The 15,912-nt window shown below is 40.7% G+C and overlaps 1 protein-coding gene across 4 annotated transcripts in view; it reads right to left on the bottom strand.

The window, feature by feature from the left end:
• Positions 1–15,912, bottom strand: part of NCKAP1 (NCK associated protein 1) — a 189,948-nt gene that overhangs the window by 16,471 nt on the left and 157,565 nt on the right. For all 4 annotated transcript variants that reach the window (XM_040357629.1, XM_040357631.1, XM_040357630.1 and 1 more), the window contains 3 exons: positions 12,979–13,072; positions 12,346–12,428; positions 297–377 (listed from right to left, as the gene is read on the bottom strand). In XM_040357629.1, coding sequence (XP_040213563.1) covers positions 297–377; positions 12,346–12,428; positions 12,979–13,072 — 258 coding nt within the window. The remainder of the gene's footprint in view (positions 1–296; positions 378–12,345; positions 12,429–12,978; positions 13,073–15,912) is intronic.

The following is a 15,912-nucleotide window of genomic DNA, read 5'->3' as shown; positions in this document are numbered from 1 at the left end:
CTCTGTGTCTCCATTCAGACATGGATTTGCAGTTTGGCCCCACCCCTCTCCTCATTGGCTCACTGACAGCAGCAGAAGCCAACAGCACCCACTGTATGTCTCAGCCAATTAGGAGGGAGGGTCCCAGACAGCCTAGTCTTTTGTTCAACATCACTGAATTGAGACCTGGGGGCTCAGCCCATTTATTTTTCTAGGCACGTTTACTTTATCTTAACTACTTTATACAGTTTGACTACTTAAGGTAGGAGAAGGATTCCTCTGAGTGGGTGTTGCTGCTTCATGGCACAGTCTCTTACCTTCATGTCAGTCTCCCTTGGAATGTGATCCTTGAAGTCTTCAACAGAACTTACAAGGAAAGGAATGTGGTAATTTAAGACCTGAAAGAAGGATTGAAAACTATTATTACACCAGTCCCTCTGATCTGCTAAACAGCTGATAAAAGATATTCACTATGCATTTTTGAAACAAGTTGTTCAAGAGGTTTACTGCTAAAATGTCAGGCATGAAATAGATTATTAATATTAAAAATAGATCAAAAGGAAGAAAAAAAAAAAATATGCAATTTTTTTAATGAACGCTCTAAAACAGCATAAAACAATCCATTTGCGACAAGGTATTTATGGCGCCTTTAAGACAGACGTAATTATTTATGATCCTAAATGTCCACTCATATTATTATTGGTTATGGTCAAAATAGTGGCTCAATATAAAAGTAACAGCCTGCTATGGATGGAAACAATTCGGAGTGCTCACATATAGTACATGTAGCAATCAGGTAATAAACAATAAATGAATAAAAACAACAAAACTGACAGAATTAAAAAGGCAGAGCAAAGAGCTGGTAACTCAACAGCTCTCTGCTCACAAAGCACTGAGAACTGAACAATCAACTGTCAGTGATCACTCAGTTCTCACGCTTGGTGCCAGAGGGGGACCTAGGTAAATAGGATTTCTTTAAAAAAAAAAAAAAGTTTCCAATACTTTGCTTATAACAAAATGTAGGCTGCTGTCAAATGACAGTCCACATGATAGAAATCGATAATTGGCAACCGTAAATCTCTTTAGAAATAAGTTTATGTCCCACCTACAGTCAAGATCAACTGGAACCCTTGAGTGTAAGAAAATCCACTTTTCTGCACCAGCATATTTCCTCCTTTAAGATCAGGAAGAGCCCTTTGAACAACAGTAGTAGCAATTGTGGGGACACCTTTCCCATGTTGATTTTGTTTTTTACATTTTACTTTCAACTGAATTAATTCTTCCCTATCCCTTGACATGGCTCATCCCTTTGCCTTACTGATTAGCCAACTGGGACAGTCTCTATCCTACAAGCACGTGTTAATACAGTAGCATTGGCTTCCATTTCAAATGATGCCATAGAGCAGTGGTTCTCAACCTTTCTAGTGCCGTGACCCCTTGATAAAATTCCCCAAGTTGCGGGGACCCCTAACGGTAAAATAATTTTTGTAGCGTGGGTTGTCAGCACCCAAGGAAAGTAATTTGTACCCTAATCCATGGACATTTAGAGCTCCCTGAGTGCCTTCCACTCGTACAGTATTAAAACCCCTTATGGTACATTTGAGGATGTACCACTCTCTTTGTTCTCCTTTCCTTCCCCCTTTTTTCCCCCCATCCCTCTCTCTAGCCCTTTTTCTTTGTTCCTTCCCCTCTTTTTCTCTCCCTTCCATGTAGTCTCTATTTTTATTCCTTCTCTTATTTCTTTGTGGGGGGTGGGGTTAATAGGAGGAGTGGAAATGCTGGGGGGAGTTCTGATCAGTCAACTTAGGTGCTCTTGATGAAGATCATCTGCTGATCTGAGAACTGTAGTGGGGACTTTTAATGGCAACTCTAATCACAGGTAGTTTTACTCACTTTGTCTCCAGCTCTGTGGTGTCTCGTAGCAGTGACACCTATGCTGAAATCAGGAGATAGGGTCTCCTCCAGCCCCTCCCACTTCATATTCCTCAAGTCAGTTGACTTCTAGTCTCTGACCCCCAGCCATGCCGTGAACTGAATTGGTGGCTGCGGGCTCCAAAAACAGCCCAGGATTTGGTGACCCCCTGGCAAATCATCATTTGACCCCCAAGGGGGTCCCGACCCCAGGTTGAGAACCACTGCCATAGAGGAACATTTCAAAATGCTCTTATAATTGCCCATTCAAATGGCCTTGACGATATGGCCAGGATGGCAAATAGCAGCTCTTAAAATAGTTACATCGATATGTCATTTGCCACGATACTGAAAAAGCAAAGCCTTGGGGAGATTTCCTAACACCTTTTCGAAGGTGGCAGGCCATGCATGATACAACCTATTCCTTCATCAACACAGTGTTGGAGAGCTACTGTTTGTTTCCCAGTGGGGGGGGGATCATCCCTGCCGGGAGAAAACAGTAATGCATAGCATAAAAGCCACTGACAATAATCACATGTAAAAATCTGACATGCTGTAGATCGATGGTTTGAATCATCTATGGCCAGCTTAAAGCGGTGTTTCACCCTAAAAACAAATTTCTAGCGTGCCATCAAGCATACTAGCGCGATCTACAGTACACCTTTCTTTTATTTTTAGGCGCCGTACTCACTGTTTACTGCCGTAATGAAGTTTCAGACTCCCCACGCGGGGAATGGGCATTCCTATGCACAGGGAAGATGATTGACGGCCGGTTATGGCGCGTCACGCTCCCCGAAGATAGCCAAAATAGGACTTGCCTCTTCACGGCGCTATACGGCGCCTGCGCACAGACATCGGAGCTGACTGCGCAGGCGCCGTGAAGAGGCCAGTCCTATTTCGGCTATCTTCGGGGAGCGTGACGCGCCATAGCCGGCCGTCAATCATCTTTCCTGTGCATAGGAACGCCCATTCCCCGCGGGGAGTCTGAAACTTCATTACGGCAGTAAACAGCGAGTACGGCGCCTAAAGATAAAAGAAAGGTGTACTGTAGATCGCGCTAGTATGCTTGATGGCATGCTAGAAAAAAAAGTTTTTTTAGGGTGAACCCCCGCTTTAAGTCTCTCATCCGGGTCCCTTGCTGGCACTGATTCCATGTGTAGGTGACTGGTAGTCCAGCACTACAGATGTGCAGACGTTGGATGGTACTCTTGTGGTCATCACCTGCTGACACTCAAAAAAGGACCCCGTCTCCTGTGCGCTGCTGAAGAGAGATAACTTGGGTGCTGAACATCAGGTGATCACAGATTGTAATGAGTCAAGGGGGATTCAGAGAGATTAATTTCTTTATTATAGACATTATTTTAAACAGAAAAAAAAGAGGGGCAGGGGTTGGGGTGCTATGGGGAACCCAGAGTTCAGCCTAAATCAAAGTCCCTAAAGCACCTCTTTTTAAATAATTGTCTGTTTTACGTTTGCTTTTATAAGGACAAAATAAATATAGAAGCAGTCCATTAACAGTTGTAAACAACTGTTCCTACAGTTTCCAGTTTCAAACCTAAAACAAAAGGCTATTGGGCGTAATCCACGTTTCTTGCAAAGCTCCTTTTACTGCGCCGCCTAAATGCAAATTCATCAGAAACAAATAAATTTTAAGGGGACCTATTTTTCAGTAACACAAGTTAAAAAAGCAGCTTCTCTTTTCAGTGAAGATGGCTGAAATCGCACACAATCTGATGCAGCTCAAGCTTCAAAAAGCCACTAAAAGAAATGCATCTTCGGGGCCTGAGCTTTATTTCAGGGTTTGACACTAGACCACAAGTGAAAGTTTTTTTTTCTATTTGCGTGCTGAACTTAAACCCAAGTTGATTCAGACAAAATTTGGGCTATGTGGGCTAAAAGGTTAACACATTCTCAGTTAGGGAACATGACCTAAAACACTTCATAAGATTAGGTTTTCAAAAGGGAAGCATATGATCTGCAGTATTCTTGTGTAAACTACAGCTAGAACAGTGTGCGCAAATGGAGAGGGTTCAAAAGACAGAACAATGGCATGCTAAAATGAAGGATTATTACCATTATCTCTTTTCACAGTTAGCACTCTGAAGTATTTAAGAGGATGAGTCAATCTGAACAGCTGGAACATCAAAAGCACTGTTCTACTTTGGATGCATTTGAGAAAATGAGCACTTGTAAAGTCTTCAATTATACACCTGACCATATCGAAAAGCAACCATTACACTGGCATGCTGGAATGTGGAGTTTATAATCACAGTGTAGCAAAAATGGTTCTGACATTTATGATGCATCGTTTAAGAATCCATTGTCCATTTTTTATTTTAAAAAGGGAAACCCACACTAGAGAGCATGCTTGGATCACAATATCTGACTTAATGTGGAAGTCCATGCTAAAACAAAAATCCCTGCATCTATAGACACCAACAATCTAACACTAACCTATCTAGCCCTGTAAAGAAAAATAAAAAAATCAGTATACATACCTTTTTGGAAGTCGATCTGACCCGATCTCCAGCAGCGGAAGCTCTGTAGAGGACATAGACGACAACGGCTTTGAAACGAATGGGAAGTGACATCACCCATAGACTTACAATGGGGCTTCCGTTGTCGTCTGTGTCCTCTGCCCCGCCTACACAGCAAAGGATCAGGTCGGAGAGGCTTCCAAAAAAGGTATTTATACTGATTATTTATTTACAGGGCCAGACAGGTTAGCATTAGATAGTTGGCGTCTACAGATGCAGAGATTTTTCGTTTTAGCATGGACTTCCACTTTAATTCTTATAATTTGCAAAATTGGCCAGAAAATTAATATTTTTGGATGAAGGTCAGCAAACAACTTCAGTATTTAAAAATGGTACCTATGACTGCACCTCAGTTGTATAAAACTATATCTTATGTCAAATACATGAAGGAACGTTAATGGACTTGGCCACAGAAAGAAGATCCACAAATATTCTTTGGGTATTAACACTATGGATGCACGATATGCAAATTCAATAGTGTTCCTGATTGCTAGCCACACCAGTGTCACCAGAACTGAATAGCCAGCAACAATGTTCCTGATTGCTAGCTTCACCAGTGCCAGCGCAAGGCAGCAACAATGTTCCCGATCGCTAGCTTCACCAGTGCCAGCGCAAGGCAGCAACCGTGTCCTAAATCGGTAGCCACATCAGGTGTCATTGGGTACCAGTAGAGCTACTGCCAAAAACATTGAAAACATTTTTTTACACTAAGAGGCCTTTCAAATTCTGATCAGGACCTATCGGTTAAGAACAGCAGGGAGAAGACCTCACAGTCAGATTCAGAGTCATTGATGAGCCCCTCATATGTTTCACAGACAGCCTTAAAACCGTATCCCCCCCCAGTAAATGTGCCAGGCAAGGGGTGAAGTTAAATGAACTTCATCACAGGGCTGCAGGGTACACATATGACTTCCAAGTTTAAGAAGAGAGATAGCCACCTGGAGCCGCCTCTTATATGGGTATAGAATGGAACATTATGTCAGCTTTATTACATCAGGAATATAATCTCTATGTGGACAATTTATATTTCAGCATATGTCACATTTTCAGACATTTTTCTCCAGCAAACTGTGGCTTGTGGTACAATGTGACCAGCTCACAAAGGCTTTTCACAGAGACTTCTCACCACAAAGCTGGTATCCACCAAAAAAAGCTCAGTACAAAGTCAAGGAAGGTCTGCTCCAAAAACCTGTTTGTGTTCAATAATATAATCTACATATGGCAGGTGTAGAGTTCAATGACTGGATGAAGCAGCTCTACCCGGTAACATGAAGATCTGCTTATTGGTACAGAAAAAAAAAAAGTGTTCATCTACTTATTTCAATCGCCAATATACATACAATTCATGTCATAAGTCTGCATGAAGACCTTCCATAAATATCAAGAAGAATTTACCAGTCCTAATTTACCAGGAAGGCCCTGTACCCGAAAGCCTTTCATCTGATGCACTCAACAGGAGAGACTCTTCCCTGAACAAGCCCCCAAAGTGCTGTATATGCACCACCATCTCCCATAACTTGGTCTCTGCATAAAAGGTTTTATTGCCACCGTGCCTCACTACGATATTAGTGAAGGTGTTTATGTGCTTGACTAGCTGCCATTTGCCTGTATCAGAGCTTCTATGTACCGACCCCTCACCTATTTTCTTAACCACATTTCTGACTGCTGCCTTGACTGACCCTTTACCTGCATACTAATCACTTCTCGGCTTGCTGCCTGAACTGATCTTGACCTATTTAGCGACCACATTTCTACCCACCACCTGGACCGAGCCTTTGCCCGTTTGCTGACCACACTTCTGGCTGTACCAACCTATCTGCACATCCCACTGACTATATTCCTGCGAGACACCATTCCAAACCATCCTTTGCCGACAACTGGAACCACCGGTCTTTTGTTCAACCAGTAGGTTAGGCCTACTTGGCTTATAGTAACAGTGACTGCTGTAGGTAAAACGACAATAAGATAAATTCCCTGACCGCTCGTACAGAGGTTAGCATTACAGAACATGTTTTTTGATAGGACAGATTACTTTTTTGTGACACACAAGATACATGTCCAGTGCATAATAAGTTCAATCATTTCAAGTGTCTCACATATGGTATCCCCATACTCGAAAGGATTAGCAGAATGTGCTTTGGGACCCAAACTATATTGACAGGTGCCTCTCAAGACTCAACCAGGTCCTCTTATGTAGCAATCGCTTGGAGTGAAGACAAGGACAGAGCTCACCCCAGCTCTAGACCTCTACTGGAAAAGTCGTGGAAATCTCACATGTCTGCAAAACTCGTAAGGTGGTCTATGATGGCCTCAGCCCGAGCTCCAACAAGGCCACACTCCCAAAAGGCTTCACTAGCAGGATTAAGTCACAGGGGATCCCCATGACTAAGCTACGTGGGTGGAGTAAAACCTGTTGGGGGCATGGCCTGGTTGGAGCACAGGCTGATGCTGTCATACACCTCCTTACAGGTTTTTCAGAGATGTGCAACTTCCAGGACTTTTTCCTATTACATTAGAATGAGTTTTGGAATGCAATTTGAATATCTATAAAATATCTTATTGAGTGAAAACTTAAGAGGTGAAAATTTTGGTAACAAACCTGAAAATTCAGGATGCACTCGGCCGAAACTGAAAATAACATGTTAAAAAAAAATATACATATTTTTATATACAATTGTATGATATTTTACTTTTTAATTATCATAAATTTAAATCAATATTAATTTATTGTGGGAAGTGTATTTATTGTTGGCCATTATCGGCATCTTTAGCGCAAAAAAAGCTCACAAAAAATGCATTTTTAATTTTCTTTCTGAATCCTCCAAAAACATATGGCAATAAAATGTAATTCTAAAAATACCTTAGGTGACTGCTTCTTAAAGTAATTTGGTGGGTGATTCTATTGTTCTAGTTCTCCAGGTCGTCCAAAAATGTGATGGGTAGTCAGGAATTTAGATGCATAATTTATGCGCCTTGGATTTTGGGCCCCTCTATGCAGCTAGTCTGCAACAAATCTCTAACATGTGGCACCCCCATACTCAGGAGGAGCAGAATAGGGTGCAAGTCTTACTATACCAATATAAGATGCCCTCTTATTTGACATCTGAGGAAAAATATACACTTTTGTTCATATTCCAAAAACTTGCAGCTAAAGATTTGATCTTCAAAAGACTCACCAGGTCTTATGGTAAATTTAATTTATAAAAAAAAGTTTATATGCAAAGTTTTTTACCCAAAATGTTTGCTCGGATTTCCCTTATAAAGTAAAAAGTGCCACAAAAAGTAAAATTTTGAGTACGGTGTTGGCTGACTGAATAACTGTCAAGGTATTAAAACTAAAGAATGGCCTGGAGAGAAAAGGGAGTTTAACATGCTGGTCTTCAAGTGGTTAAGGAGAAACCATAATAAGTTTGGGCATTTTAAGTATATTTACTATTTAGATAGAAAATCTTTATTTCACAAACAGGATCCACCACTGTTGTCACAAAGCATTATGGGCTCTATAAAAAGTAAATGTCTCTACAGCCTGTTATTCCACATGAGCAGGGAGGGCAGACAAGTCACTTCCTAAAAAAAACCTTTTAGTGTGTAAAAATGAGCTTGAGCTACTGAGCTCCATAAACTGGCTATATTTTGCAGCACAACAGCTAAGAAAATAGTAAGTCAACTGGCATAAGGCATCTATGGAATAGGGTGCAAATATAATTCAAAGTTCACTTAAATGGTTTTATTTCCCTTTTTAAAGTTTGCACTATTTGATGCTGGGCGACAGCTATAATTGTTATTTTTTTTTTAAGGAGACTTAAAAAAAGGTATGCAATACAAGTACACCGTGTTTACATGCTGCTGCTTCCTTTGCTTCTTGCACCAGCAGTCCTTAAAGCTACACAATCATGTGGGAATGCATGAGTGCTCTCTTAGAAAGGTATTAAGCTGGCAAATATAACTACCAACACTCCTTGTGTCAAGCAATGCACAGAAGGCCAGATCATTTTAACATTTGAAGAAAGCTTATTGCTATTCTGACTACCATCTGGTCACCAGTCTACTCTATGGTTTCCATCGGACGCCGTCGGATCGTTTCTCCGGGTCTCCGATGGCAAAGGAGAGCCCGGAGAAGCACCGAATGGCGGCGGGCGTCCCCTCCCACCGCCTATAAGAACGATCAAGCGGCGGAACCGCCGCTATGATCGTTCTTATGGTGCAGGGATTCGTCGGCTGAAGAGATGGATATCTGAATGATGCCTGTGGCTGCAGGCATCGTTCAGATATCCCCACTGAAAGTCCAGGACTTCATATGACGTCCTTGGGCTGGAAGTGGTTAAAGCACCAGATATATCATACAAGTGTGTATTATCGATAAGTCTTGTTTTATCCGATCAACTTTTTGAATATAAATTTATTTGGTAGCAGACAGCAAAGTGTCTACACACATTTTACCACAGTAATGTTCCTCTTGCAGATCCTAAGACCCCTTATGCCGCGTACAGACGGTTGTTTTTTGTGATGAGAAAAAAATGACGTTTTAAATCATGAAATAAAACAACGTTTTTGAAACTTCATTTTCAAAAACGACGTTGCCTACACACCATCGTTTTTTTCACAATGCTCTAGCAAAGCGTGGTTACGTTCACCACTTTTTTCCATTGAAGCTCGCTTCATAACTAGCTTCTGGGCATGCGCGGGTTTAAAAACGTTGTTTTAAACGTCGTTTTTTGCCACACACGGTCAATTTCTGTGAAACAAAAAACAACGTTTTGAAAAACGACACAAAAAATTCAAGCATGTTCGAATTTTTTTTTTGTCGTTTTTTTGAAGACATAAAACAACGTTTTGCCCACACGCGATCATTTTAAATGACGTTTTTTAAAACGTCGTTTTTTTCATCACAAAAAACAACCGTCTGTACGCGGCATTAGGGTCTTAGGACGGTATATTTTTAGCGGCGCTATACCGCCGCAGTGTGAAAGGGGCCTAAGGGTTCTCTTAGTACAAGTATTTGCAGCACACAAATACCATCTTGAACAGAAATGCAGACCTCTACCACTCCTCACAACACCCCACTATGGCACGAGCAAAAGCTCAATAAAGTAAGCACATTGCATAATGTAAGACAACTATTTTTTTGAGCGATGACTAAAGTCAAAACAGTGGCAGGTTACCTTAACTTCTACATTTCCCAATCAGAAATATTGCTTCTCCTAAATCAGGAAGACCCAATAATGCCTATGAATAGTAGTATGCTTTTAAAACAGGCCAACAACATAAAAGGGAAAAAAAAAAAAATTCTCCTAATGAAGCAACATTTTACAGTTCACCCCTAACTATGCTTTCACTGGAGATATCATCAGTGTGGTTTTCAAAGTAATTTCCTGGATGGGAATGTGACATCTACATCTTAGATTCAATCTGAGATATTCCTGGCTAACGTCCTCATGCAAGAAGAAGAAAGAAAAGGCCATTACCAGATTATAGCGAACTAAAATCAGGTGGAATACAAAGCTAATTTATATCTGGCACAGCTTCACACGGTAGCAAGACAGATATTCTGATATACTTCAATGGCTCATAATTTAAAGCTGACCTCAAGGAATTCAGCTCCTTTGTAAAAATAAAAATAAATGAAGGTATACCATGAGTTAAATCCAACAAGGTGCATGAAACCTCCTGGAAGTATCTTTATTTTTTTTTACATCTGACAGGTATCATAATTCAGGGAGTCCGATGATGGAACTTCTAGTCTCGGCATTAGGAATAATCAATGCACTGTTATGCCTGCTCCTTCCCTCCTGCTGCCCAAACACAGAAGCCTCTGTAATATGTGAATGCATTTACAAAATACAAAGGCTTCTGTGCCTTGGAAGCAGATGAGGGGGGCGGGCGTATCTGCCGTGTGGTACTCTCCTCTCTGAGCCATGAAATTATCTGATGTCAATAGTAAAGATAAGTCCAAGAGGTTAGATCCAACTCGTTAGACAGTGGCTGAAACCCTGGAATTCAGCTTTAATAATTTAGACTCAAAGCATACTCTCTGGGAACATACATACGTAATATGTTTGTGTAGGGGAAGATTTGAGGGGGTCATTGTCAAGCTTGCACCTTTTAAAAACAATCCATTCAGTTTAAAACAGAAATTAAAGGTAAAATGTTGGTGCGTTCGAGCTGCATAGTCAATCGGTAAAAGATCGCTATCTCGATTTGAAAAAAAAAAAAAAAGAAACATTGTATCTGTTTATTCATTTACATATCAAAATAATTAACTTCAGTACGCAAATGAGGTTAGTTTGTTTAAAGCAGGGGTAGGCAACCTGGGGCCCTCCAGCTGTTGCAGAACTATAAGTCCCATCAAGCCTCTGGGAGTAATATAAACTGCCAGCCTTGCAATGTCTCATGGAAAATGTAGTTGTAGTTTAAAGCAACCCAGTCAAGGGAAAAAAAAAAAAATCTATCTATCTCATTTCATTTGTAAAATAACTTCAATGCTTTGTAACATTGCTGACAGGTGAAGTGTAAACAAAAAAGTTGCGGTACTAAGGAAAAAAAGAAAAAAACCCATTTCTTTACACATTACATTATTTTTCATGATTTGTTTTTTTTAATTTAAAGAGTACTATGTCTTATTTTATTGCCATCTTGTTCGAGAATGTTCTTTATTCTAAGCATAAAAATTGTGATCCTCATTTTATTCAGAATCGTGCAGCTCTATTGTGCATATTAATACCCTTTCTCTCTTTTTTTTTTTTAAATAAGTGATTATATGTTTAGAGCTGGCACAAGGGGCTTAGAGAGGTGGGGTTGGGTAAATAGCCGTACACCATTCTTCCCAGTGAATGTTGAGGGGCTTGTCAGAACAAGTCTAACCATTGGAGAACAGGCAGGCTGTGCACCCAGCACAGCCAGAAAACTGACCACTCTGCAATAGAGATGCTCTCATGTCTAGTGTGGCCAGTTTGAAATAAGAAATCAGGGGGACTGGCAGGAACACCAGGTATTTCACAAAAAGGAAGCAATACAAACAGGATACTTTTTAAAAAACACAAATACATGGTACAATAGACTTGTATCAAGAAAATGAAATGTTGGGGTAATGCATTCCTTAAAGTGGATGTAAACCTGATTCATGAAATTTGAGCTGGGAACATATCTGCAGTGTTTTCTCCTCTCTGTCCAAAACACCAAGTCCCATGGCTTTCTTCTGCTCCGTTCTTCTGTTACCCGCCTGATAACTTCTGATAAGTTCTCAGTCAACTGAGAGAAAAGCAGCCTGAATTGTGTGTTTGGAGGATGCTATAAATAGATTAGCAGAGAGCTGAACTATACAACGAACAGCTCTGAAAGTCTATACCATGGGTCTTCAAACTACGGCCCTCCAGTTGTTCAGGAACTATAATTCCCATCATGCCTAGTCATGTCTGTGAATGTCAGTGCGTTACAATGCCTCATGGGATGTGTAGTTCTACAACAGCTGGAGGGCCGTAGTTTGAGGATCCCTGGTCTATACCTTTGAAAAGAGGGGGGGGGGGGGTATGTGCCTTATTCCAATCAGCTGTCTTGGATGTATGCCCAGACTTCACTGCAGTGCTGAATAGGAGGAGAAAATCTAAACACGATCTGAACTTTCTAAACAGTATAAAAAGGATGAAGACAGCAGATACATGTAAAACATAGGGTGATTTGTTTCATCTCTGTATCACCTCAGGCTGTTCACTTCACTGGGTGTATGTGAAGGTTTACTTCCACTTTAGGAAATATAGTTTACATCTTTGTAAATTGAATGGTCACTGGCTCCATTTAAAATGATACTGCAGTGCAGTACTATAGCTGTACTGCAATATACAGTGGTTACTGCCAGCATGTGCAAGACAGGCAGAAAGAAGCAGCATTCTCAAATGGAAAATACGATTTAAAATTTTCTTACATCTCGTAAAGCTTCCTGCGCAAGCGACCGGAATGACAAAATCACGCCAATGATGGTCATCCTCTTCAAGACGCTGTCCACAGCTACAGGCAGTGATACAAAAAAAAAAAAAATATAGGTAAGTTGAAGGTTTTAGCATATAAAAGCACAAAAAGGATGCATATTTATAAATCAGTAAAATGCGACACTCCCCAAACAAACATTCACTGCAATTTAAACACATGCACCCAGAAACTACAACTAATAAGAATTACACATTTACCACTTGATGAATATGCTCTTTTGTTATTTACTGACCAAAGCCAAAATGTATTTAAAAATGGAAAAAAATAAAAAAAAGGAAGGATTCATAAATCAACAAAATATATTATGTAAACCCACATCTTCCAAAAAAGAAAGAAAGAAGATTTTAGGGGGCTTTAACAGGATTGGTTAAATAATTCAATAAAATCAGTCTACCTAATAACCATTACACCCATTCTACCCAACCACATTACTGCCTATCGAACTTATTTAAATATAACTTCGGCAAACAGATACACAAGGACTGAAAAAATGCTTTGTACACCAATCTATAGACCAAGGACATTATGAACACCAATAATTTCTATCTTTGGTGTCTTCGTTACTTACAAGACAATCGCTTAAAAAGAGCTTGCATTTGTTCTGGTTTGTCGAAGCTTGTCCTCATCTGTGTTAGAACATCAACATTCTCCACCACTAATTTCTGAAAAGATGTGTAAATTGATCAAATTAGCAACAATAAAGGAAGAGAGAAAAAATTGTAATGCATGGAGACTAAAGATTTTATCTGCTATAGTGTAAAACACTCATTGCTTCATTCAGAAAGTCAGTACCCGCATGGAGTTTGCATGCTCTCCCTGTGCCTTCATAGCTTTCCTCCAGGCACGCCAGTTTCATTCCACACGCCAAAGAAATGCTGGAAGATTAACTGAATGCCGTCTATACTGTCCCCAGTATATGTGTGCATGCATGAGAGTTAGGGACCTTACATTGTAAGCTCCTCAAGGGCAGGGACTGATGTGAATGTACCATATATACACACTATATTACCAAAAGTATTGGGACACCTGCCTTTACACGCACATGAACTTTAATGGCATCCCAGTCTTCATCCGTAGGGTTCAATATTGAGTTGGTCCACACGTTGCAGCTATAACAGCTTCAACTCTTCTGGGTAGGCTGACCACAAAGTTTAGAGTGCGTCTATGGGAATGTTTGGCCATTCTTCCAAAAGCGCATTCATGAGGTCAAGCATTGATGGTGGACGAGAAGGCAATTGGCACTCTAATTCAACCCAAAGGTATTCTATAGGGTTGAGGTGCAAGCCAGTCAATTTCCTCCACCCCAAACTCACTTCTCCATGTCTCCATAGACCTTGCTTTGTGCACTGGTGCGCAGTCATATTGGAACAGGAAAGGCCAACCCCAAACTGTTCCTACAAAGTTGGGAGCATGAAATTGTCTAAATTGTCTTGGTATGCCAATGCCGAAAGAGTTCCCTTCACTGGAACTAAGGGGCCAAGCATAACCCATGAAAAACAACCCCACACTAAATGATTTGTACCAGTGCACCAAGCAAGGTCCATAGAGACATGTATGAGTGAGTTTGGGGGAGGAGAAACTTGACTGGTGTGCACAGAGTCCTGACCTCAACCCAACAAACACCATTGGGATGAATTAGAACACAGACTGCAAGCCAGACCTGCCTGTCCAACCTCAGGGCCTAACCTCACAAATGTGCTTCTGGAACAATAGATCAAACATTACCATAGACACACTCCTAAACCTTGTGGACAGCCTTCCCAGAAGAGTTGAGATGCCATTAAAGTTCATGTGCGTGTAAAAGGCAGGGGCCCCAATACTTTTGGCAATATAGTGTGTGTAAAGTGCTGTTTAAATGGACAGTGCTATAAAGTACCGGTTATAAAAAAGAAACATAATACTAGCTTTAGATATGTGGGAAATGTGCACAGAGGCACAATAAAGGTGTTTTGAGTAATGCTGAACGCTCTTGTAGTTCGTTCATGCATGCTACACAGGCTTGTTTTCAGCTTGAATCACTTGAAAGCCAACCAAAAGGTGACCAAGTGGAAAGCATTTTAGATATCAGGAGCATGCACATTAGAAAAGTTACATTTGCATGATCTCCTTTGTGGATACTCTTCAGTTGTGTCAGTTTCCTCCTGGTGTATATTGTCATATTGGCTGTGTTAAGGACTTTATGCTCTAAGCCAACTTGGAGAGAAAATATTTATGCAACTAAACTTCATTCCCTATAAAGCACTATGGCATTAATTGGCACTACATAAATTAACTAACACTAAGCATCTCTGTCAGATGCCACCTCTACACCACTTACAGATCTTTAACCACTCCTCTCCAACATGCAACAATTTTTTATTTTTTTTTGCTAGAAATTACTCAGAACCCCCAAACCCTATACTTTTTTTAGCAGAAACCCTAGGGAATAAAATGGCAGTCATTGCAACTTTTTATCTTGCACGTTATTTGCACAATAATTTTTCAAACGCTTTTTTGGGGGGGGGGGGGGGGGGGACTTTCATGAATTAAAAAAACAAAATATTAAAGTTAGCACAATTTTTGTTGCATAATGTGAAACATGATGTTACGCTGAGTAAATAGATGCCCAACATGTCACCCTTCAAAATTGCACAAGCTCGTGGAATGGCACCAAACTTTGGTACTCATGGGTGACACTAATTTTTTTTTACTGGTTACATGTTTTGAGTTAGAGGTCTAGGGTGCAAATTATTGCTCTCGCTCCAACGCTCACGTTGATACCTCACATGTGTGGTCTGAACACCGTTTTCATATGTGGGCGGGACTTATGCATGTATTCGCTTCTGCGTGCGAGCTACCGGGGCACTTTAAAAAATAAATAAATAAATAAATAAATAAATTATATATATATATATATATATATATATATATATATATAAATAATATAGTTAATTTTACTTTAAGCTTTTTTTTTTTTTTTTAAGTGTCACTTTTATTCCTATTACAAAGAATGTAAACGTCCCTTGTAATAGGAATAAGCATGACAGGTCCTCTTTACAGTGAGATATGGGGTCAATAAAACCCCACATCTCACCTCTAGGCTGGGAAGCCTGAAAAAAAAAGAAGAAAAAAGAAAAAAGAAGATCACCACTTCACAGCCGAAGCGGCGCAGTTTTTTTTAATGCAGAGGCTGGGCGCAATGTTATGTCGCGCCCAGCCTCCGAACGATCATAGAGACTCCAGCGACCATCTGGTCTGCCGGAAATCTCTATGGTAGGCATCTGGGGCCGGCGGATCTGTTCTCCGACTCACCGATCGCAGTGGTGTGTCGGCAGAAGCACCAGAGGGTGGCGGGAGGGTCGTCCTTTCTCGCCGCCCGTAAGAACGATCAAGCGGCGGTAACAGCCGCTATGATCGTTCTTACGGTGCACAGAATCGCCGGCTCTAAAAGACGATATCTGAATGATGCCTGTAGCGGCAGGGATATTTATCAGATATCCCGGCTCAAAGTCAAGGACGTCCA

Source organism: Rana temporaria, chromosome 6, assembly GCF_905171775.1.
Source record: "Rana temporaria chromosome 6, aRanTem1.1, whole genome shotgun sequence".
Taxonomy (NCBI): domain Eukaryota; kingdom Metazoa; phylum Chordata; class Amphibia; order Anura; family Ranidae; genus Rana; species Rana temporaria.
Note: the sequence above shows the minus strand (reverse complement) of the source record. Positions and strands in the feature narration are given on the sequence as shown.